The 26,295-nt window shown below is 34.7% G+C and overlaps 1 protein-coding gene across 7 annotated transcripts in view; it reads right to left on the bottom strand.

The window, feature by feature from the left end:
• The window catches only part of Cdh18 (cadherin 18), an 886,990-nt gene that overhangs the window by 33,438 nt on the left and 827,257 nt on the right, over positions 1-26,295 (bottom strand). For all 7 annotated transcript variants that reach the window (XM_028868189.2, XM_028868182.2, XM_028868181.2 and 4 more), the window contains one exon: positions 19,779-19,915. In XM_028868189.2, coding sequence (XP_028724022.1) covers positions 19,779-19,915 — 137 coding nt within the window. The remainder of the gene's footprint in view (positions 1-19,778; positions 19,916-26,295) is intronic.

Raw genomic sequence — 26,295 nt, forward strand, 5'->3', positions numbered from 1 at the left:
CTAATGACAAAACTAACAAATATTCAAGATAAAATGTTCTTAATTATGAAAACTAACAAGCCTAATTAACCAAAGATAAAGGAACTGAAGGATAAATCTAATAAAGTATGCGGGCAATCTATATCCAGGAGGTTTTATTGAATTTTATTACAGAAGAGCTAACACAATTAAGATCTCTATTCTGTCTGTGGTTAAGGAGACAGAATAACATAAGCAAGACTGCTCTTTGCAGATCGATGTGCGGATTCAATATAATTAAATACAACCTCTGCAAACTTCTCATCAAATCTGAAATTTGATTCTAAGTTTCATAAACACAAAGGTTACTTGGACTTTCAGGGGAAATACACAGTAAAAGAGACTAGGTGTATGATTCATCGAAGCTTCTTTATCATATTAAAACTAGGTATTGTGGCAGGGTCAGGGAGACAGCCAAAGAGAAACAGAAGTAAATGTAGGGTGACTGAGGACCCTGCAAAATCTCCAAATTAATGAAGGTAAGGAAGATCAACTGAGGGGGACCATTTCATCAAGGCAAGATTTTCATTCTAATCAGGGTCCGCATAACAGAGAAATAAAAGTGTTAATGCTGATATGCATTACAGTGTTAAATTAATAATTATGTTAACATTGACCAGTTTCACACTGAACCTTAAAATGTATTTTGAGGGAGATAAATGTATATCCCTAAGTACAAATAAATTTTGAAGGGGTATTAACATAAACATATGACTAAGATGAAAATTTCCAAAAGCCAAGATATAATAGTCATGAATGTAAGAGTGGCAAGCTTGAAGACAGGGATTATAACATGCTCTCAGTTCCTCCCATGTATGACAAAAGAACAGTTTGTCAAAGTCCCAGTATGGGAGAGGCATTTCCACCACAGGAAATCGACAACGTATTTTTCTCTAGAATAAATAATAAAAAGGTGTCCTTAGTGCATGAGCTGGCTTTCTGGAACCTAGGACCTAAGCTGAGACATTTTGTTCTGCCTTGGTGTAGGGAAGAGGGGACTGGACCTGCCTCAACTGAATCTACCAGGCACAGCTGAATCCCCAGGGGAGAACTTGCCTTGGCAGAGTTGGGAATGGGGTGAGGATTAGGGGGGAAAGGCTAGGGGGTGTGATGAGGTAGGACAGGGGAATCCATGTCTGATATGTAAAATTAAATTAATTATAAAATAAAAAAGTAATACATGGAGATGAACAAAATGCAAGCACAATACAAAGATAGATTGAAAAATTAAAAATAAAGCATGAAAAAATATCTTTAAAAATATCTGTAAAGAAATGAAAGTTCATAAAAATAAGTTACCATTCTGTGTTGACTGGATTGACAAAGAGTGTATCTGTATATAATAAAATTATGTAATATAGGAAAGCCCAAATAATACAAAACTAAAAACAGTGTAAAGCCTGTTTTGTTTAGCATAATGTTCTTAGAAGTAACACTAGTTAATAGTTGAGATAAACTTAAAGTCACATTGAAGTAACACTAGTTAGTAGTTGAGATAAACTTAAAGTCACATTATTTGTTTGTATGTAGGTATATATGTTCGTTCATGTGTCTGTGTGTGTATGCTTGTCTGCATGTGCGTGGGGCTCATGTGCAATAGGGTTTGTGAGGAGGTCAGACTACAACTTAGAGGAGTCATTTCTCTCCTTCCACCGTCTGGGGCTGAGGATGAAGTTCAAGTGGTCAGGCTTGACAGCAGGCAACTTTAATGGCTGAGTCATCTGGCTGAGTCTGTCAACACGAATTCTTTCCAATTTTAGTATATGTGCTGCCGAAGCGAACACACGAATTCTTAAATAAAGGTATTTATTTAAAATCTATTTATCAGTACCTTATGAATGTCTTCTTTGAAGATATTAGAGAACATGCTAAATTTATTAAACTAATATAAAACATTATACTATTATATATAATAATTTATTATTATATATATAATAGTTTCCTACAATTTATTCATGCAATTACCAAAAACCATTATTTTATCCTCCATACATGCTAAAGGATAATGGGATACCTGTAAATTATTCTAAGTATGTTATATCATACAAATAAAATAAATACATATTTGACTATACTATTTAAATTCTGACTTAAGATTGTATGTATTTATTGTGTGTGTGTTTTTTTGTGGGAGTAGCAGCAGAGTCAAGATGTTGTCCTGTAGCAAGGCTACGTTGATACTTACCATGGAAGCTAGTTTGACAAAGTATTCGAAGTTTCTTCCTCTGCCTTCCAAGATCATTACAGCCATGTGCCATGCACATTTTATATACTAAATTCTGACTGTCAAAGTACATTAATGCTATGGTCTTTGTTTGAAACTTATTTGGCATATGAATCTATGCTTTAGTGTTTTATTTCATACTCTAAATTTATTTTTTGTTTTGAATTTTTATATTATAATAATTGGAATTATCTAGTTTGTACAAAGTACCTTGGCAAAGCCAGGATTATTAACATTTGTTGGTATCTATTTCTGGTCTTGCATTGCCATATATTTGCATATATTTTCTATCCTAAAATTATCTATGATTTTTCATGTTTTTATAGCTCACATTCTGAGCAAATGAAAGCATCCCAGAAACCATTAAGAACATCATGGTAACACATCCTTAGTACATCCTGGTAGCTTCTCTCTCTATGTTTAGCAGGCAGGGTTGAAGCAACTGCATTGAAAACAGAAAAGGAGCTTCCTATGAAAGGTTTCTTCATAGATGACATCTCTAGTAATAACTCAGAGAAAAGAGAGAGCAATTCATGACTATAATACCCTGTGCCTCCATGCCTGCCTGTCTAGTTTATTTTGTTGTTGTTGTTGTTTGGCAATTGGAATGTACTTGAATCCATTCCATTTGAAACTCAACCACTCAAGATTGAGAAATAATACTGACTACGTGAGGTACCCACCCCCCTTATAGTCCTAATACTAAATAATTAGGCCACATTATAATCACTAAAATAGAATCATTGAGGATCAGACAAGTAATTCTTCTTTATGAATACCAACTCTCATGCTGAGTCAGAATAAGCTGTATGCTTAAGCTAAGCACATTGAGAAAGTGTGTGAGCACACTGTCTACATGTTTAGTCAAGGAAATCTTGTGTGAGACACTGAATAAGAATAATTCAAAAGAGAACCAAGAATGATGGGAAAAGATTAATTTAATTCCAAGTTCAAATTGAAATCAGTTTATTAAGAGTAGGATGATATATAAAACCGTACCTTAATTCCATATTATTTTGACTAAACATAATTTTAATTAACTCTGTGTTTGTGAACTGGGCCCTTCCTCTGATTCACAACCAAAGATATAATTTAGAGATGTTTTTAAGACTAATGTAGTATTTTTTTTTGCATCTTTTCTTTTTATGTCGTATTTCTAGAAATAAGATTGTGTGTCCTTCTTATAATATTTTAAATAAAGTGCATTATTACCAGAGATACTTAAATACGACTTCAAGTACTCTACAATGCCTGTAAACTTACACATATGCTATATTTAGGTCTTAATTGGTGAATTATTTAATGGCCTGTTTCTTATAAGTTGCAATTAAGGCATCATGCAAATATTGTAATGGTGACCATGGGAGAAAGTAGAATGGAAAGGTTAATCCCGTCAATACAAAAATCACAAAAGAACAAAAAAGTATGTGATATTACCAATTCTCTAGTCCTTCTTACAATATGTACATATAATATGCAAATGATCTATGCCTTACAGACCATCAGTGTAGCATGAACTCACATACGCAGGCAGTTCTCTGTGAGTTCAAGGCCAGCCTGCTCTACAAAGTGAGTCCAGGACAGCCAGGACTGTTACCCAGAGAAGCCCTGTCTCAAAAATAAAAAAATAAAAAGTTTACAAGAATCGCACTGTTTTACTCCTTGTGTTGGTGCTTAGCTTTTCTTTTCATGCTCCCTCTTTGCTTCAGAATCATATCTGGACAAATGTCTATGTGTTTTGTTTGCTTGTTTTTTTTTTTCTTTTTTTAATCTTCATTTCTGTGAAATGCCTTTTCTTTTTCTTAGCAGATGCTGGCAAGCAAGAAATTTTCTCTCTCTCTACATGTCCCTGTGGTTAATTTTGACCAATAAGAGGAACTACAGCAGTTATTTTCTGTTTATTTAATAATGCTTTCCAATGTTCCCTTTAATTATCCATTAAAAATCTTTTGTATTTACTCTTAGTGTGTGTATGTGTGTGTGAGAGAGAGAAAGAGAGACAGACAGACAGACACAGAGACAGAGATCAAGGCACACAGGCATGTCCAGACAAACACACACACACACACACACACACACACACACACAGAGAGAGAGAGAGAGAGAGAGAGAGAGAGAGAGAGAGAGAGAGAGAGAGAGAGAGAGAGAGAGAGAGATGCATTCAGATGCATACTATGCTGTACTGCAGGAGGTCAATGGACAGCTTCAGTGTGTCAATAGTTCTTTCCTCCCATCTTGGTCTGTGGAATTTTGACTCAGGTGTCAGGCCTTGTGGAAAGCAGTTTTATTTGCTGAGGCAAACCTGTATTTACCTTAAAATTGTTTTATTAATAAAACTACCTCAGTATTTATGAGAGGCCCACCTGGCAAAGAGTCCCTCGTTCTTTCCTCTCTCACTTTATTTGATCTTGTTTTAACATCAAGAAATCAAATATTATTTTATATCTGATTGAAATTTCAACACGTAAATACAATGGTCTACAATAAATCAGTGAATAAATTGTATATGACTGAAAATTAAACTAAATTCACATGTATCAAATTTCAAACAATGAAAGATAATATTTTACAAAAAATATGCTCTTTAAAAATACAGAAAGAGGGAACTTAAGATCAAACCATCCAAAATACAACTCATGTATCCATTCTATTTTTTTTCTGTGAGCATACTGTAAGTTTATTTATTTCATAGTCATTTCTCCAAGCTCCAGAATGAAAGGAAATACTTAAGGGGGGATCCATTTTCTTCAGGACATGCTTTTTTGCAATTTACACGCAAATCCAACAATTCCCAGTAGGTCTTCTGTCTTATTGCTAGACAGTAACATAAGTCAGAGGCTTCACATTAAAGCTGTGCCTTTGATCTTGGAGAAATGAACACTGTCTTTGTTCTGTAAAGCATAACTCCAGAGTCAAAATAATTCACTCTTATTTGAAATTAGGGAATCTAACTGTTTACATTGATTATAAAATAAATTAGAATCTGTCCTTTGGCGGTGCAAAGATGATGTAACAGGTCAACTCAGTTAGATTAAGAAAATCTAGCTGAAATTTGTCCTCTGATGTTTCTAATATTTCTGAATTCTACCATTTATTTCCCATCTTAGTGTCCTTACTCATAATAACTGTGAACACTTTTTTAGCTTTCATCTTCATAGAATGTAAAAATTCATTACATTATCCACTCTTATGTTCTCCTTTGAACTTGCATTTACAGTGATGCTTCTATGCTGCCTAGAACTTGACCAACAGGCTGCAGGAGTATTAATTTCTGAAGAGAAACCCAAGTGCATCATTAGCAGGAGAGGTCTGACCTTTGTACTATTTTTATTTTCTGATGAAATAATATAAATATAATAAAATGTTCTTATAACATCATCAATAACAGATAACAATCATTTGGTTAATTTTGGGAAAGTTGAAATTATAGGAAACAGTGATATTACCTTTTAAAATATTTACAAATTATGTATTTGCAGTATTTGTAAGAATGATTATTCACCAACACCCAATTTCTCTGAGAAATGACAACGTTTGTATTTTAGGATGTCTTTACATTGTTTAGAACTAATGCCAGGAAGCTTATGTAAAGGCCACACGTTGAGACATCCAGGAAGCTGAAATTTGATTTATATGGAGAAATAGGTTGAAAATATTTTAAATATTTCAAAAATAGCAATGCTTCTTCTTTGAAATTCCTTGAGATTTTACAATTGCCTTATCCTTTTCGGACTTGTATCACCTAAAATAAATCCAGTTACATCATCCGTCTTAAGAAAACTTTAAGCTTACAGTAAGGAAATCTACAAACCTTGACTCCAATGTGTACATGCAGCTTACTGTTGTGTACTATTTAAATCAGTTGCCTAATTCCAATACATTATCTGGTTGAGAAGCAGAACTCCAGAAAACAACCTCTTCCTTTTCAGTTGGAAAAGGCAGCTGATGGCTTTCTCATGTCTTATATGTATCATAAGTTATCTTGGAACTAAGCAAACGGTCAAATGATAACATCAGAAAGTAGATGATGTAAAAGAAATTTGTGATCCTTGAGACAAAAAGACACAAGAACTCAGCCCTGGGCTCCCTGGAACTGAGATGAAGCGGATCATAACCCAGCAAAGGGGCTGGTTGCTGAAACTTAAAGGAGTTACTTCCAAAAGAACCCATGATAACTAAATTTAGACATTCTACATTTGTTGTTGTTGTTGTTTATCTTTATAAATAAGTCCGTATTTGTATGTATATGTGTGAGCACATGCTCCATGAGTGGAGTATCTTCAGTAGGCAGAAGAGCATGTTAGATCTCATTGGGCTCTTGCTAGAGGTGGTTGCTTGTTGACAAATTGGGTGTTGGGAATTGAAACTAGATCCTCAGATAGAACAGAAAGGCCTCCCCAAAGTTAAGTCATTTCTCAAGAGCATAACATATGGCGAAACCCATTTAACTCACTTTCTCTACACAGTATCACCTCCCAGAACACTTGAGGACAAGCAAATCACTATGTCTGCTGGGGGCTCAACCTGGCTGCTAATTAACACAGCAAGATCAAAATCCAATTAGAGATTCTGCTATGTGTGCCTTTTATCATATCTTGGTAAAAAAATGTTTTAAACTAAACCACTGTAAAATTTGGTTCATCTGTTCTTCTTCAGGTGTGCATATATTCATCATTTTAATTTAAATAGAAAAAAAAATAGCATAGAAAGAATTGAAAAAAACAGTCTAACCTGGGGAAATGGGTGGACCTCATATTTTTGTCATAATAAGTTGTTGTCATAGAAGCAAGAAGTATACTAGTTACCTGAGTCTGGGTAATGGAAATGAAGAAAAGAATTGCCAGTCAGACAACTTCAAATATTCTATTACATAATTCAGTGGTTGTTGTTACAATTATTGTTATTATAAGTTAATTAGTAATTAGAATCTTGATAAATATTGATAAGATCATGATACTATGTACAAAGTTTATGTCCATAAACCTAAACTTCCATCAGTGAACCCAATTATTTTGTGTGAATTATGGATAACTAAAAAATTCTAGAGTACATTTAGGCCTATTGAAACACATACACATCTATATACATATATATGGTATGTATGCATATGTATCCACACAGACAATATATATATATATATATTGCATGTATATATGCACACAATATGCACAGACATATATATGTGTTTGTCTGTATACATGTAGATAGATGACAAGATAGAGGTGTGTGTGTGGTGTGTGTGTGTGCTGTGTATGAATCTGTTTGTGTGTGAATCGTTGTTAAAAGGATATATAAACAACCTGAGGGAACAAATAATGAACAGTGATCAGAAAGGAATGCCTCATCATAAAATGAAAGTCATTTATGTTAAATATATAATACTTTAAAATCCAATTATGGTCAGAGAAATAGTTCATCTGTTAAAGGATCAGGCTGTCAAGAGTAAGAACCTAACTTCTATCCCCAAACCCTAATGCTAGAAGGAGAAAAATGATTCCAACAAAGGATTTTCTGACCTCCACAGAGGCTCTGGCAAGTATTTCCAATGCCAATTAAACAGTTACTTATGAATAATGTAAAAATTGTTAAATGCATAATTAAACAGCCTCAAGATGAAATACAACTATAACAAAAGCATGTCTGAATTATAAAACTGACACAATAATGTTTAGTTATAAGTGCTACTCTGGTGTCTAATATGTTATCTACACTAGAAAAATAGAAGATGATAGATAGATGATAGTATAAAAGTAGAAATATAAGTAAATTTGTTCACAAAAGATTTTCTCATACAACTATGAGGACATAGAAAGACCTTCTAAAATATTTTGTATTCACGGTATAATATCAAAATTAGACTGAAATTCTATGTCTATTCAGATAGATAAAATTAAATGAATTATCATCTTCAAATGATAATATCTACAAATAAGAAGTTTCACCTTTGTAATATATTAACAACAAATTTATAAGTCATTTTATGCTGAGCAGTGATGGCACACACCTTTAATCCCAGCACTTGGGAGGCAGAGGCAGGTGGATTTCTGTGAGTTCCAAGCCAGCCTGGGCTAAAGAGTTCCAGGAAAGGCTCCAAAGCTACACAGAAAAACCCTGTCTCAAAAAACAAACAAACAAAAAACCCAAAAAACAAAAAACATAAAAGTCAGTTTACTTCCCATAAATGTAGATACACAGGCATTTATTTTATTATTAAAAAACTCAATCACTGATGCATGTCCAGAAAACTGAAACTTGGGTGCAAATATTATGTAAACTTTGAAATAAGAGCAACAATTGCTAACATATCAAATATTAATTAACGGGAAAATAGTTCACTATTCTTTGATGGACAAAGCCACATAGTGGAATATTGCTAACAAATAATAAGTAAAACACATGTTCTTATTGGGAACATGGGTAAGTCTAAACATACTATGCTGTTTAACAACAATACAGAGTTTACAAACAATATGCATAAAGTCTTATAAATTTTGTTTCTGTTTATGGAGTGTTCTGGAAGTGCCAGAGATTGAAGTAAAACAAATGACAGCTGGGCAGAGAGGAGCAAGGAGCAATGCTAAAGAGAAACATCGGGGAATTTCTATTAATTCCATTTTACATCATGGGATAGAGGGCCGGTGTGATTTCAAAAGGGTGTGCACTTTTAACTCATTGAAATGTAGCAACGTCTGCCCATTTCATTACATGTCAAAATTATCCCATCAAAGAGAAACTGCAGGAAAGGAAAATCAAATCCACCTGCTTTCTGATTATGACACTAGTAGTCACCCTGCAAGTTAGGTCAAGGATTGAGTCCTACAGAAAATAAATGGTAAAGAGTCAGATTAATCAATTCACTTTACATATGACATGATTTAATTATAACATTATTTCCTAGGTGTCCCAATATGAGCTTGACTTTTGGTTACATATCATGATCTAGAAAAGTTCGGTTCTAATTTCATATATATATATATATATATATATATATATATATATATATGTATATATATGTATAACTTCTTCCAAATTACAATAGTATTCTTGTAATACATCTAGTAATGGTTAGTATTAATTTAGCATGATCTTCAGCCAAGTTTATGATAATAATATGCATTACATTTATGATTTCACTATGTGTAATATATAATGTTAAATTACATTTTTTGGTGATTCTCACTACAATAATTTCTTGCAGATGGTAAAATGCATTATATCTCTGTTAAATAAACTCTCCAAATTCAAAAAGTCTGTAGTGACTAGAAGTAAAACTTACATGGTAATAGTCTTATTACAGGGTCTGTAACCTTAAATATTATGTATAACTGTTCTATTAAGGTAATTTAACAACTTCATTCACAAGAAAATGATAGGTAATATATAAAGTATATAGACTTGTTACAATACAGATTGAAAATTATATATGATTAAATAAAAGAAACCCATATAACTGTCACATCACAATTTCTTAAATCCCTTCATGACTCATACAGATATCAGAAAATATTTTTGTAAACTTTAATTTTCTAAACTTTAAAGTTACATAGGATTATTTTCAAACCACTAAATTCAACAGGTACTTTGGAGTGCAATTTTTCTTTATGAGCTATGTTAAGAGATTTAAGTAACATTGAATATAAATTAGTATTTAGCTAAATTTCAAATAAATACACATTTATTGAAACTTAAGTGCATAATAATACTTAATAAAACAATCTAGAATATTTCCAACAATACATAGCCATCTCTGTGCATAGGTATCTTAGATGTATGAAAGGAAATACATTCCACAATATCCATCTATATTCAGAGTATATTCAAAGCATATTATATCAGCAATTCCTCTAATATTAAAACCATAAAGTACTGAAAACAACACAAACACCATTGTTGGTTGCAGACATCAACTAATATAAAGTTATTAATACTTCAAATAAAAATGAGTATCTAACTTTTCTTCCAAGTGTACAAACTTGTTCTAATTTCTTCTAGACACAGTCAATAGCTAAAAATAAAACTTAATATATATTATAATTGGCCAATGAATAAGGGTGAAAATATGGACATTAATAGTTAGTAGTCAGTTAGTCAGTAAGTTAATCTTCAAATCATTAAGAGTTCTACCAATTATGGACACATGCTAGACAGTAAATAAGATAAAATGGCAGCAAATATGGACTATGCTACAAAATATCTCAGAGCAGCAGGATTTCCCACTACTGCAGGAAGTGATCTGTGTTTCTAGTTGACAATGAGGATGATTGAGCTCCAGCCTATAATTACACCTCCATGTCACTGTGCACACATGTAACATAGAAATTGTTACAGGATATTAAGGCAATAAACATGATAAAAATGATACAAAACTGGAAAAAATCAATAAAAATTGGGAAATAGATTAGATTAAATAAAATTGGAACCCTGTTTCCATATGAGTTTTATAAATCAATAGGTATCTTCTAAATCAAGAGCCAACTAAATAGTGTGTCTTACTTTATCTTTTATAATTGCAAATATTCTTTTTTATTATTAAGAAATTTTTTATTCATTTTACATACCAATCACAGATTCCCCCTCTTCTTTCCTCCTGCCCCTCCTGCCTTTGTCTCCCCCACCTCACCCAACCATTTCCTCCTACAGGAAGGTAAGGCCTCTCAAGGGGCGTCAGCAGAGCCTGGTACATTCAAAGGGGCAGGTCTTTGTTAAATATCTACCAGATATTAAGAACTCTCTATTTCAATACTCAGATTACTGTAAAATGCTTTCCTTCACGGGGAAGTCATTCTTCAGTCTAAATTCAGTTTTATAATTTAGAATCACTAAGAACACACTGATGGGACTGTGTGAGTGAGCATCATAGAAAGAGTTAACTGAACAGTATGACAGGAAGACATTGCCCTCAATGTCCCATGGCCTGGAATTCTCTGCTGAATAAAATGTCATCCCAAAATCTGTACAACTTCATAGGCTGCCTTGAATTTGAACCATTCAACAAAATAGTTATTTTTATCCTCTAACACCATGTGTGAATAATATACTTTAAAGGTATTTAAAGTCAGCATTTGGAGTACAAATTTTTCTTGTCACTCCTCAGACTAGACGCGGATATATATATATATATATATATATATATATATATATATATATATATATATTTATCCAGCATTCCAGAGAAGTGTTTTATTTCTCTTGACTATCAGTGAAAGTGGTAGCACTTTCACTTCTGATATTCCCTTTGTGTGCCAAGGGAAGGAACCGTGCCAATTAGGATCGCTGTGTGTGCTACGTAAAATTGATAACATGAACACATTTGCAGAAGGCAGATGACATATATCAAAATATCATAGTGACAGTAACAAAATGATGTGTGGAAGCTTTGGGAACTTGAAACCACTCATTCTCTGCTAATAGATTTTCGAATTATTAGATGCACCTGCCTAAAAAATAATTTCCAATTAAAGTCTACTGGGACTGTATTCATTTCCCCTAAATTTAATTTGTACCACCTGAAGCCACCGGTTGAATTAAATTTTAAAAATCTGGCTTTGGTCTTTAAATATATTTGCATGAGAAAAAAAGAGTCAATGAATAGAGAAAGATATAAAAATGACTTTTCAAATGAGTTATGCATGCAATCAGTGGAAAAAAGTTAAATGGTGAGCTGAAACTATGTATCTATATCACCACAAGTCACATACCTTTGTTCCTGCTACCATTGTTTAATAATATACCTCTAAACTTCTCTGATCCTCTAAAATCACCAGAATCATATTTGTAATAACCATTCATTTGAGCATGCAAGAGAATCACAGGTAAGAAACAAAAACAAATAAACATGCTTGTCCAAAACCATAGAGGTTCTGATTATTCATTCAGGATGGACACAAAGGGCCCGCACTATTATGATTTGAAACACCACAATTTGAGAAGCACTAGTTTGGATATGAATATCCTGAGTCACAAAAATTCTGTACAATATAAGATCATTTTGATTTGGGGAGAAGTGCATTTGCCATGCAGCAATAAAGAACAGACTCTCACTTTGGTAAATAGATGAGGTAAAATAAATCATGATACTTATCACTTGCAAGAAGGAAGAGTAGGCTGTGTAAGGCAAAGTGGGAAAACAGTAATTGAGTAATGACTCTGGAGTACAGAAAGAAACGAAGTTGATGGCAGAAGAGTGGCAGAGCAATTGTATACCATTTACAAGGTCTAGGGAAAGAGGAATCAAGAAGTCAAAAGAGAAGACAAGACAGAGGGAGACATGGAGGGAGGCAGAGGAGTGTATAGTCTTGTGGGCCAGACATTTGTTAAAGGAAGAAATGAATAGAGAATATTCTCATATTTAACAAGATTTTAATAATCAATTCCTTGTGCCAATAATTTTACTACATATTTTGTAACGACTTGGTCAATAAGGTTAAAATAGAGATGGTTCTTAAATTTGAAATGGTAACAATATACTAGAAACAATAAAGCATGGCAAAATGAAATGTGGTAAGATTTGCCTTAACTTAACCCTTATAGAATCTTCGATCATTAGTGCCGAAGTTGTAAAATTTTATAACAAGTTGAGAAAAATGTACTAGATATTACTACATTGCACTAGTAAAGCTATAAAGATAAAAAAGAAACCTACAAAGTAGAACAGGGAACTAAAAAATGAAAATAGTAACAATTTGTATAAAAAATTGGCATAATTGGATGCTATGAATAAAACCATGATGAATATATTTCAAATTAACCTGACAATATTCTCATGTGAGTCATATTAAGAAAGCCTTTACCTTTCTACCTGGAATTTCTTTCATAGGTTGTTGGTGAGTATGTTTGTGTGCGTGCATGTGTGTGTGTGTGTGTGTGTCTGTGTGTGTGTGTGTCTGTGTGTGAGTGTGTGTTCAGGTGTGTGCATGTGCATGTGTATGTATGTGTCTGTTTCTATGATCAGTAACAGATCAATGATTTAAATCGATCCATCAATAGGAAGACTCTTTTTAAGTTCACATAAGATTTCATTTACAATTGATTATTTAACTTATACACGCAAAAGACCAGAGCAAAAGCACAATCAAATCTAAACATCTATATACATTGCTAAGTACTAATTCAGAATAAAGACAGAACTCTGCATTACTCTATTTAAAATACCAGAAATTGAAAACATAGAAATAAAAGCAGAGACAACAAAATCTCAATATATTGGAAAGGCAAGCGATAAAGAATATCACTCACAAAGGGACTCAAATGCAGAATACACAGGAGCCACAAGATCTAGAGAGGGGTTTTGAAATACCACTTCCTGGGTGAGACATATCCATTGCAATCAGGATCTCACTGCAAGTGTAGATGATGCCATGGTGTATGCACAGGAATAGACCAAACAGTCAGGAATAGATGGAAGAGGCAGGGGTTCCCTTTACTGACAAACTATTTGCTATTGATAGATTCAGACACAGGAAAGTCACTGCCTTTACTTGTTTACACAATGATGACTTCACCTGACTCTCGTGGATAATTTGATTCCAATGCTCAAACAGATGGTCCTGAATAAACTAAAGGGGTCACAAAAAACATCCTGAATCTTCGAAAAGGTCTAATAGTAATGATAAGGTTAAGGTTTTGGTGTATGAACATGGGATAAATTATGGTGTGAGAGACAGAAATCAGAATATATTATACACATGTATGCAACTGTCAAAGAACACAGTCAATAAAAATGACACAAGCAGTCTTGATTTAGATTCAGAAGCTGCAAAATCCAAACAATATGAATGAGAAATCTGAAACCACTCTGAAGTTAATTTTATGTGTCTCCTTGGTTTGGTTGGATCATAGTTTTCCAACCTAGGTGGTCACAGTTTGTTATGTAAGTTTCTGTGACACCCTTTTGAGATTAATGTTTAGACAAGACAAACAGAGCTGATTGGCTTTCATGCTGCATTTGAGCCTCATTCACATGGAGTCTTGAGAACAGCAGAAGTACTGACTCCTAAGCAACAAATAATCCTTTCCTGGTGGCCTTCGCCCTGGAGTGTCAGCTTCTGCCTAATCTAAGTCAGCCTGTTCACCAGCTTGCCTTCACACGCTATGCTACTCTGCATTTAAAGCTCTGAACTACTGCGGTGCTGTGAGTCAATACATTGCTACAAATCAGGTTCTCCCAGTTCTCTCTCTCTCTCTCTCTCTCTCTCTCTCTCTCTCTCTCTCTCTCTCTCTCTCTCTCTCTCTCTCTCTCTCTGTGTGTGTGTCTCCCTCCCTCCCTGTCTCTTTCTCATTCCTCAAGAGACCATATATATTGATCAAATACACACACGTGCATGCCCCATTCTCAACAATACTGACAAATATCTGCATATGTGTCCATCTAGAGTTTGGAGAAGATGTCCAGGGCAAATACTCATCCCTCTCCAGACAACTGAATACATTCATAATCCTCTTTCTGAAACCCTCACTGAGAGACTAAACTCCACAGTTGTTGTTTTTCTATATCTGGTAACAAAAATTATTTTATTACAATAAGGATTATTAATATCACTTTCTTCCTATCTTGTCCACTACAATAAAGACATTCACAGTCAAAACAATGTGTCTACTATGCTTGCTACCTAAATGTCACTATCTGAAAAATGTCATTCATTAATATTGCCAAAATGTGTTATTCAATAAATGTATTATTGTGGAGATTTTAAAGCATACCAAACTAATAGCTAAACAAGAGCCTTTCCCAGTTGGTAGATGAAGAGACTGAGAGATTCAATAAACAGAGAGACCTATTCTGGATGACGAAGGTTTAGTTGAAATACAAGCTTTCCTTACAGGAAGGGGCACCCTAAACTGATAACAGGAAGAAAGTAAGGGCTCACTTCAGTATTCTCAAGGAGGAGGTTTGGTCAAAGAGAATGACTTTGAAAGCATATTTGAGCAAAGAGACCCAGAAGGCCCTCCCAGTTGACATATGACTTTAGTATTTTTAAGCTGTAGCTGTAATCCAACCAAGTCTACTTCTTGACATGTTGTTTCTTCCTCCTTTCCCTTTTCATGTTCTTCTTTTTGATAACCCCCTCTCTGAGACTGATAGAGGCTGAATCTGTAGTCCCAGGCTGGTCTAGAATTCATTGTATGTTCCTGGTCATTCTGAGTTCTTGGATTACAGGAGGAGTCTCCTCTAGTTTAGAGAATCCCTTAACATATATGCTCTACTACAATAGATAGTTATCATTTACCAATGCAAGTAATGAAATCCCAGTGCTACAAGACATATTAAAAACAATCATACCTATAAAGGTCAGAAAATGACTAAAGGGCTGATGGAAAGGACTTTTAAGGGAAGTGAGGTAGAACACACTGGCATGGAGAATTAAAAGTAAATATTGCCAAAGGAGGAGCTTAACTAGATGAGGAAGCAGATGGTAGGGCAAAGGAGTATGGCAAGGTACAAATAACACTACCGTTGGTTTGAAGAAGACCTATAAAAACTACTAGTGTACAAGATTACACGCCTGTACACAAATTGTCAAAGCAGATAAGAATAAGGCAACAATGCACAGATTCCATAGGGAATTTTTACTGTCGACTACAATTAGAGAGAGGTTTCTCTAGATTGTAGCACCTAATAAGTTGACCTATCTCCAGTGAATGGTGACACATCTAAGAATATTTGAATACCATAAATGATCGGTGTTAGAAGATTAAAGGAGATGAACCTAAAATTCAGCAGCTACGGAAGTGAGGGAGAACTGAAAAGAGCTGTGGGAGGAAATATGACCAAAGTATGTTGTATGATTCTTTCAAAGAACTAGCATTAAAACCACACACACACACACACACACACACACACACACACACACACACACACACCACATACATACTGCTAACTGCAATGGAATACTTCCACAGATAGTTACTTACAAAATAGTAGTTCTTTTTTTTTTTTTTTTTTTTTTGGTTTTTGGTTTTTGGTTTTTCGAGACAGGGTTTCTCTGTGTAACTTTGCGCCTTTCCTGGAACTCACTTGGTAGCCCAGGCTGGCCTTGAACTCACAGAGATCCGCCTGGCTCTGCCTCCCGAGTGCTGGGATTAAAGGCGTGCGCCACCACCGCCCGGCTGCATTCAAAGATCATTACTTTGCTAGCCATGGTGATAACAGAGACTCCCATACAATAGTTAATTTTGATCACACTAGAAAATGGTATCATAATCTAGGCACATTGCTATTGCTTTCCCCATGTGCTTAGGCAGCTGAAGCCCCACAGTGAACAAGGGCAAGAAAATGTTAGAATGAACTCAGATTCACATTCTAGATAGTTAATGTCACTATTGCTACATTTGGGATCTTGCTGAATGTGCACAGGTATCTTGGATGAATTCTTCATTGTCATACCACACCATAGACATAAGGTCTGTTCAGCAGGAACAATGCCGAGCTTTCTTATTCCCTTGGCATGCTCCCCCTACAAAGCCCAGGCAAGGCTTAGTCTCTTGCCTCACATTTGGGGTGCATGGGATTACATATGTGCTATGCACCCTCTGCCCAAGTATTCTTGTTCTCCTAAATCCTGATACATTGCCTATGAGGGCTCTTCTCTTATTTGCATAATTTCCATAGTAGAAAAAATAAAGTGCTTTAAATATTAGCCAGTAATACCAATTCCACAGGACAATCTACTGTGCAGAAAATATTACATTAAGAAAAATTTTTAAAAAGCATTTAAAAAAATAGCAACTGCATTCCTAAGCAGAGCGTGTTTTCCCCATGGGGCTAATGTTGATGTTAATGCTCACCATTAGGGGAGAGCTTCTGCCCCTAGTAAAGAACAGTTAGGCTCGGCAATAGGTGCTGGAGATGTACTTCTCTGAAAGCAATCTCCCAACATGGCTATAAAATCTTAACTATTGCTTATTCATGTTGTACACCTGTTTATGATTGGGATTAAATTATATTTCAGTAATGCTCATTGAATGGGTCTCTATGGCTTTTTTATTACCAACTATAAAATTCAGGAAATTACAATTTAGTAGACTGTTTTACTTAGTAGATATATATTAACTCTATTCCCACAAGAAGAAATAGCAAATAGAAAAAAAAACTCAAGTAAATAATTAAAATTTTACTATTACAAAAGCAGGACTTCCCTTTGGTAATGGCTGAGGATGATACTTTTTTTATATGCAAGTGTTTGTTTCTATCTGTAAGTCAGTTTCTATTGGATACAAACTTTATTGGGGCTTAAGTGATGATTCAGGGTTATATAACAGCTTCTTATCTAAATTCTGGAAATTGTTACTCTCCTCATCACAATCTGCTCAATGCTTTCAATATTTCCTTGTAGATATTTTCAAATGTTAATTCCAGTTTCTCACCTGATTCTTAATATTTTTTATGATTTATTTATATGTTATTGCACAAATAAAGATGTAAAATAAAACATTTAGCCTGGAGATTTAGAAAATGAAAATTATCCGGAATGATATGAAATTAACCTATTCATGTATTCTTCAGAACATATCTGCTCTCTAATAGTATGATGAAAATACAATTTAAATAAACGTAGAGGAAAAGACATTTAAAAGTTACAGATTGGAAGGAACATAGTGAAGCAGGGTCTTCTGAAGAGGACAGGGCAAAGCATTTATGGACTCGCAGTAGTGACTGCCAGAACAAGATCAAGCCAGGAAAGAGTTCAGTGTGGCTGGAGCAGGAACTCATGGTGCTCCTACCCCTGGCTGAAAAGCTGCAGAGTTTCTTTAAGGAAATGGTTTCTGGTAGGTTAACCGTGCTCTGTGAATGGCTCCATACATATGAATATGGGAAGCACAATGGATTTTGCAGGTTATAAGGAAAAGTGTACATGAAGCTGGGAGGGAACAAGAGGGAAAGTTGTCAACATGGGAAGAGGTAGAGGGAGAAATGGGGGATATAATCAAAACTGATTGTAAGTATGAAATTCTCAAAGAATTGATAAAATTACTTTTTTAAAAAATGTGAATGATATGGACAGAATGAATAAAAGATTAGCATGAACTAGTATGGATTTATAAAAAAAAATATGAAAGAGGACATGACATAGAGATATCACTTCACATCCTCACAAAGGATAGGCAGGAATATAGGTCAATTGTAATATTGGAATTTGGATCTCATTTGCACGAATACAAAAACTGTGCAGTTTTAAAAGAAAATAGTTTGGCAGTAAAATGGTTAAGCAAGGATTTACCGTGTAAACAGCAATTCTAGACTTAAGATTATTTAAAGGAAATGTAATGGAAACATTACTATCCTAGTATTTTCATGTACATGTGAATAAAAACATGATTAATAACCTAAATGTAAACCAACACTGAAATCTATCAGTAAGGAGAGTTAAATAAAATTTGTTAGATCCATATATCATAGGAAGCTTTATTTTCACATGGATGTACCATTACAAAAAATAATATTCTAAGTTAAATAGTTCAGATACAAATTGTCATATATTCTATAATTGTCCTGGAGGAATCATTGGTAAGAATCTATTCTAGAGAAAAGGGAAGTGTATCTGTTGTTTTCCTTATTCTGCAAGAAAAATGAAGTTTTTCCAATATCCATTGTGATAATGGAGGAATTATACACTTTAGACGTACACCATGCCAATCATATCTATATGAATCTCTTTAAATACTCATTTATATACTTCATCATCTTCAAGAAATAATGAGCATGATTCCTGTTTACATAGCAATATTTTTCACTCTGAAATACTCATACAATTATATTTATTTTTTGTCATGAGTTTTAAAAGATTTCTTAAAGATTCATTTCATTTTGTTCACAACTCTAAACTGAAGCTAAATGGTACCTTTGTTTATTTCCTACCACATTAGGATACCATTATCAAGAAATTTGATCTCTTCATAAAAGTTTTGTTTCAATTTTATTGACAGTCATATTGTATTTATTCAACACCAAAATAATGGAGGGTTTTTGTGTGTGTGTGTGTTTGTGTATGTGTGTTTTCTTTTAGTTGTTGGTATGCTTTCTGTAAATTTGGGTATTTATGCACTGCCCTAGATGGGTGTCCAGTTCCTCAGCTTTGTGTTGTAAGATTTGCTTAAAGAGAGGTTAGATACACCATTGACTTTCCCAAGGAATTCTTTTACTGTAAATGCTATAAGTGCTAATTCAAGCAAGGGTAGTATAGTGATACCTATGGGCTGAAGTGCCAGATAATAAGTCCCCTGTTGAAAAGACTTGGTGGCATAAGTGAAGTATAAGTCCATGGAACAGAAAAGTAGCACAATTAAGAGGAAAATCAAACACTCTTGACTCAAGGATGTCTGTAACATCCATTCTCTAACTTCATGCTGGGAGGAAAGGGAAGGAACACACAACAGAACTTACTCATTACATTACAGTCATGGGAATGACTTCATCTATATATTCTCTGAAATTCTGGCAAAAAAGATACGGGGCAGGGGTACCTTGGAAGCCAGCAAATCTCTGCATGCGATTTCAAGCACAAGGACAATGTTTCCTGGGACACATAAAGCAGTTTACCGTTTTCCGAAGCCATCACTGTGATATTGTACCAAGGTGTTTCTTCTCTATCGAGTACTTTTGAAGTCTTAATGGTTCCAGTATTGGCATCGATGTTGAAAAATCTGTCCTCTTCAGCACTGTGGTTGATGAAATACCTGGAAGAAAAAAAAATGAAAGTCTTCTTTGTAAGAAATGATAAATAAGGACAATAAAAGATAATAAAGAAGTTAATAAATCAGCGTGGCCGAAATAGCTCAGTTGGGAGAATGTTAGACTGAAGAAGTTACTAAATCAAGTGCATTAAAATGCAAGTATACTTTAATATCTATATTTGCCTTAATAATTCTTTAACCATTATATTTCATAGAACCTATTACAGGTGTTTTAATAGTTTAATCACATATTAAAATATTGGAGGAAAAATTAATGAATTCTGTGCATATAAATAGGTAGTAGATTGGAAACTGGAGAAGTGGATCAGCAGTTAAGAGAAAATATTGCTCTTATACATAACTCAAGTTCAATTCCAAACCCTGATATCATGTGGATCTCAGCTAGATCCAACAAGTCAACACTACAGCATAGAAGGACCATGCTCCAGTAGATGGCCCCAGACCCATGAGTAGTCAGCACAAATTGGATTCTATATGCTTTATATATATATATAATGAGTAGAATTGATAGCTTGTGATTCTGGGAAATATTGTATTAAATAGAGTTACAGACAATGAGAAACATTTTAAATAAATGAAGATATGGATTAGTGTATGAAGGAAGCCACTAATGTTTTCTTGTTGCCCGTGCATACATTCTATGTCTCTTCTGTTGCACTACTCAAGTGGCAAGGAAAAACCCACTTACAGATTTGGATAAAAGAGTGAGGGACCACCATTGTATAGCTATGATGTCACACTCAGATGGATGTAGGGAATGGAAGGAAGAATAGGACATGGTGTGGATTTCTATGATTTCTAAACAGGAAATGTGGATTCAAAAATCAATCAGCATTAACTTAAGTCATTGGGAGAGTAGCATCCAATTTGAAAGGAAGTTGAAAGAGAAAAGGAAATAAGAACGTACAGAGCTAATATCAAAAGCCTTTAGAGACTAAAGTAGTTCCATCTTTTTATGAGAATAGGTGGTAGAAAAAACCCAAAACGAAGTCTGAGGAGGCATGAAACAAAAAAAATACAGTGTCCCAAACAAGGTTTAGAAATTTAGGGAAAAAATGAACACAAATAACCAATAATTATATGGGTAGGAATTTAACCTCCTTATCCATCAGTAGATGCAAAGTAGAACTATTTGGAGATTTCATCTCACTTCAGATAGAATGAAAGAGATGCTGCCAAGGATTCAGGAAAACAAGGAACCCTTATACACTGATATTGTGAGTATAAAATAGCCCAGTCATTGTGAACAGTGAGTATAAGGATTTCACACACACACACACACACACACACACACACACACACACACACACACAAATAAATAAATAAATGAGAATGAGAGCTATCATGTGAACCAATGGTGTCACTTATGGATTTATACTAGGGTATTTGTAGGTCAGTATATCATAGAAGTACTTGGAAAAAAAAATATTCATTGCAGCACTGTTTACAGTAGTCATATTAGAGAATTAGCTTAGGTGCCTGTCAATAATAAATAGATAAGTAAATTATGCAATACCTAAATATAGAATTTCATTCAACCATACTGAATAAAACTGTGTTGCCTTCCTTAAAAAGGTTATAACTAGATATTGCACACATTTTGATATACTCCAGTTTAAACACACACACACACACACACACACACACACACACACACACACATAAGTGCATATGGGAAATTGAGAGCATTTTATATATGGGGGATATGAAATAGAAACAAGATTTCTGAGAATGATACTGAGCTAATGGGAGGAGGAGAGGGGTGGGACAGTATAGGAGGTGAATATTGTCAAAGTATATGAAATTCTTGAATGGGAATGCACTTATATACTTATCACAATATACGATTAATACATGCCAAAAGAAGCTTGTTTTACAAAATTGTAGTTCTGTCACTGCTGTATAATCACCATACTGCAAATGTGAAATAACCATAAAAATCTACCCATGATGTAAACTCTTCAGGGTCTATTTTACAATATACCTAAAAAGTTAGCAGAACACAACTCTGGAAGCAGCTATGAGGATGTCTCATGAGAAAGTCAACAATGAAGCATGTGTTCTAATGAATGGATTGATGCTCTCTTTGATGGACTTATATTACTGTGTCATTAATGGGAAATAATGAAAAATGGAAGGTAGGGTTGAAGTAGAAGAAGTAGGTCCAAGACGCATGCATTGAGGCTTCATCTACCATGGCTTTCTCCTGCAGTAATTCCACTGCTGGATGCTCACCATGAAGTTCCTCTAATGCATGCTTGCACCGTGTGTTTCTCCACCTTATATTTAGTGCTGAGCACTGGGCCAAATGGCAAATGAGTGAAAGTTTCTCTAACTGTGAAACAATTTTTTCTCTTATTTTTCTCTTATTTCTTTTATGTAATGTAGACACTTGATCACCAAAATAAACTAATACAATCTACTGAAAGCTACTTCTAATATGTGGCCATTAATAAAGTGAGATATTCATATTGTTGTACAATTAGATTATAGGAAGTACAATTGACTTGTTGCTAATTGCTAGTTGTCCAGTAGTCCATTCAAACCCTCTCACTGGACCAGTCTCCAGTGTAATCATGAACTAATTTAGCATTAGCAGATAAAGACTTCTCTTTGCACCTTACCTAGCAAGAAATATTTTGTTAGAGTTTCAATCTTATAGAGAATTATATGTTATGATTATGTATTTTCCTACCCCCTACTATGAAACAAAACATGTATCTATTAATACTTCTAGTATGTATATTTCAAACAGTGTGAAAAATGATAGAACTTCAATTTTTCAAAAAAAGATGAAATTTATTATTCAAATAAGCACTTCACTGACCAACAAACAGGCAGAAACCTTATGACTATAGTAAACAATTGATATCACTAATGACTACCCTGAATTAAATATTTCCTTTCAACGGTGCTATGATAAACAAGTCACTGAGTTCTTCATTCAGCACTGTTTCTCTATGATACTGTAGGCATGGGGCAAAGATAATTAATTTTCATGATAAAGTATATTGGAAAAGTTGTTTTGTCATTTTAATAATTTCATATTAAATAATTTAATAATCTCATTCCTCTTAAGTATTTGCTTTATGCATTATTTTCTTTCTCTTATACCCAAAAATTAATTTCAAGCAAGCATCAAAAATATATTTCTATACTTATTTGCTCTAAAATTATTAAAGTATAGATTACTTTTCTCTGTTATTATCCTTTATATACTTGTAAATATAGCGTGTGGGTGGTAAGAAAAATTCTTTGAGATTTCTTCCCTATATATGTGATTGATTAAGAATAATAGTTTGAACAAGGTTTAATAATCTTTAATTATCCAACAAAATATGGTATAACATGGGAGTTTGACTTTCTCTTCAGTTTAACTAAAGGTCGCACATCTGAAATATGGCGCTATTTCATATTTTTAAAGTTCCTTTCAGAAGGTTAGCCTATGAAATGCACGAACCACACAGATATTCAGAAAGAATTATTCTAAGTAAATAAACCAAGTGTATCATTTGTCATATGGTGAATCATGTATTATACTTCAGTGTCTAGTAAAATACCATGTAAACATAGCATATACTGTCTTATACAGAATTCTCTATGATGATGGTTAAGACACCATCATTCAGCACTTTTAACTAAAGATGATTTTCATCAGTGAATAAAAGGACGGCTCTAGTCATATGCGGCCCTGCATCTGAAGTGTCATATGTGCGTGTGTTTTAAAGTACAGTCTTAACCTGTATGTTCTTATTAGCATTATGTAATCTATAATAATAAAACATAATTAAAAGGCAGGAACACTTGGCTTTGAACAAGGCCCTACTTCTTCTGTCTCTATACTTTTCTTATTAAATGATTCTGGGTGATCATTACCGTTATATTCGGAGACACTGGTACTGTTTTGATTAAAGCGTACTTAAACCTGAATTCAGAGAACAATATAAATTAGCCAATATGGTAAGCTAAATTTCATATTAATTTCTCTATTAAAATTGGACAATATTTTAAAAAGTGTTTGATGGTAGTTCATCTTTCCTTTAAAAACTATGAGTCAAATATTCAATCTCAATTATTTCTTTTCTATCCATTATGCTTCATCAATTCTGCCAATGTAACCATGTCATTATTTTCAAATTTCACTTTTCCATGAGTTTGCAACATCCACAGTTAGTGAAGCATTCAGTAATTGTAATCCATCATGGATAATGTAAATATTTCTAGACAGCTTACGAAAGTCAGTGTACCAAACAAGATGCAGTGAGCCTGGTAGCAGCATTTACTTACATAGGTTCTAATCAGTCTCAGAACAAGATGCGTGGTGGTGGTGGCGGCGGCGGCGGCAGCTCACGCCTTTAATCCCAGTACTTGGGAGGCAGAGCCAGGAGGACCTCTACGAGTTCAAGGCCAGCCTGGGCTACCAAGTGAGTTCCAGGTAAGGTTCTCAGAACAAGCTATGAAAATATTTAGATTCTCAGCCACCATTAAAAAATAGTAGAGAGAGAGAGAGAGAGAGGAGAGAGAGAGAGAGAGAGAGAGAGAGAGAGAGAGAGAGAGAGAGAGAGAGAGAGAGAGAGAAGAATGTTGTATGTTACAAAACTGATTTACAATCTGGGTCACAATTCAAAATGTTATAATGATTTAATTTTTATGTTAGCAAACAAATGTGTCATCAAGACCATATTAAAAATCATTCAAAATATCTATTGGTACTTTCTGCTATTTGTAAAGTAATTTTAAAAATGTCTATTTCTTAATATAGCTATAGGAAAATTCAGATTATAAGTCACAGTGAAAGAAGTTAAGTTATAGACAATTTATGTAAATTTAGCTCTGAGGTTGTTCATTAAATGGGAATTCCAATAATTTTCCTTTTGTGTACTAAATATTTAATATGTGCTCTTAGTCTTCCTATATGGAACAACTCTTACATATGGGACCAATTTTATTCTTCAGATAGGAAGACTAAAATGGAAGATACTGTCATTACTACATTCCCTTCTGAGTGCATATATCCATCTACACAAACAACAGATTCACGCTACAACCATCAATCACTGGCTTTCCCATAATTTAAAATACCAGGCCAAGCTCCAGGAGAAGAGGGATTCTTTGAGCCAGGGGCATCAAGATAATGATTGGGAAACCTAAAGAGACCAAACCAAACTTGTGGGAACTCATGAAATTTAGAAGAGCTGTGGAGCCTGCATGGGACTAGGCTAGGCCCTCTGTTTAGCAAGACAGTCGTGTAGTTTGATCTGCTTAAGGGGTCCCTGGCAGTAGGATCAGAATCCACCTCAGTAGGATCAGAATCCACCTCTGGTGCAGGACCAGGCCTTTTGGAGCCCGGTACCTATGATAGGTACCTATGACAGCTTGCACAGCCTTGAGGCAGGGAAAGGGGCTTGGACCTGCCTCTACTAAATGCACCTTTCCCACAGAAGGCCTTATCTTCTTGTAGGAGGGAATGGGGGGGTTGGGATGGGAAGGCTGGGGATGGGAGAAGGGAAGAGGGGGATCTTTGGTATGTAAAATGAATAAGCAAATTTTCTTTATTTTTTTTGTGAGTTAGTTAAAGCAATTTAATAGTCCCTTCTCTGTTGTGTACTCCCTGAAAGCAGGATATTTGTCTATATTATCCCAATTAATCTTAGAAATTTATTATTAAAAATAGAGCATATATACATTAGAAATGCCATGTATTTTTTCTTTTTCTATAAATATTTTTATTTTATAATTAATTTAATATTACATATCACTCACAGATTACCCTGCCCTCCTTCCTCCCACCCCCCAGCCTTCTCCCCAATCCACCCCCCCATTGCCACCTCCTCCAAGGCAAGGTCTCCCCTGGGGATTCAGCCCAGCCTAGTAGATTCAGTTGAGGCAGGTCCAGTCCCCTCCTTCCTGCACCAAGGCTGGGCACAGGGTCTCAGCATAGGCCCTAGGTTCCAAAAAGCCAGCTCATGTACCAAGGAAAGGTCCTGGTCCCACTGCCTGGAAGACAAACATGGTATGTACTCACTCATAAGTGGATACTAGATGTAAAGCAAAGGATAACCAGACTGCAGCTCACAACACCAGGGAGGCTACCTAGTAAAGAGGACCCTAAGAAAGACACAGAGATCACGCAGCAACAGAGAAATGGGTGATATCTTCGTGAGCAAACTGGATGTGGGGGTTGGTTAATGGAGGGCAAGGGTCTGGTGAAAGAGAGCTTAGGGGAGCAGGAGGTCCCAGTTGGATCAAGAGCAGAGAGGGAGAACAAGGAAAGGGATATCATGATAAATGAAGACCCCATGGGAATAGGAAGAAGCAGAGTGCTAGAGAGGTCCCCAGAAATCCACAAAGATACCTCCACT

This window comes from Peromyscus leucopus, chromosome 11 (assembly GCF_004664715.2).
Source record: "Peromyscus leucopus breed LL Stock chromosome 11, UCI_PerLeu_2.1, whole genome shotgun sequence".
NCBI classification, from domain to species: Eukaryota; Metazoa; Chordata; class Mammalia; order Rodentia; family Cricetidae; genus Peromyscus; species Peromyscus leucopus.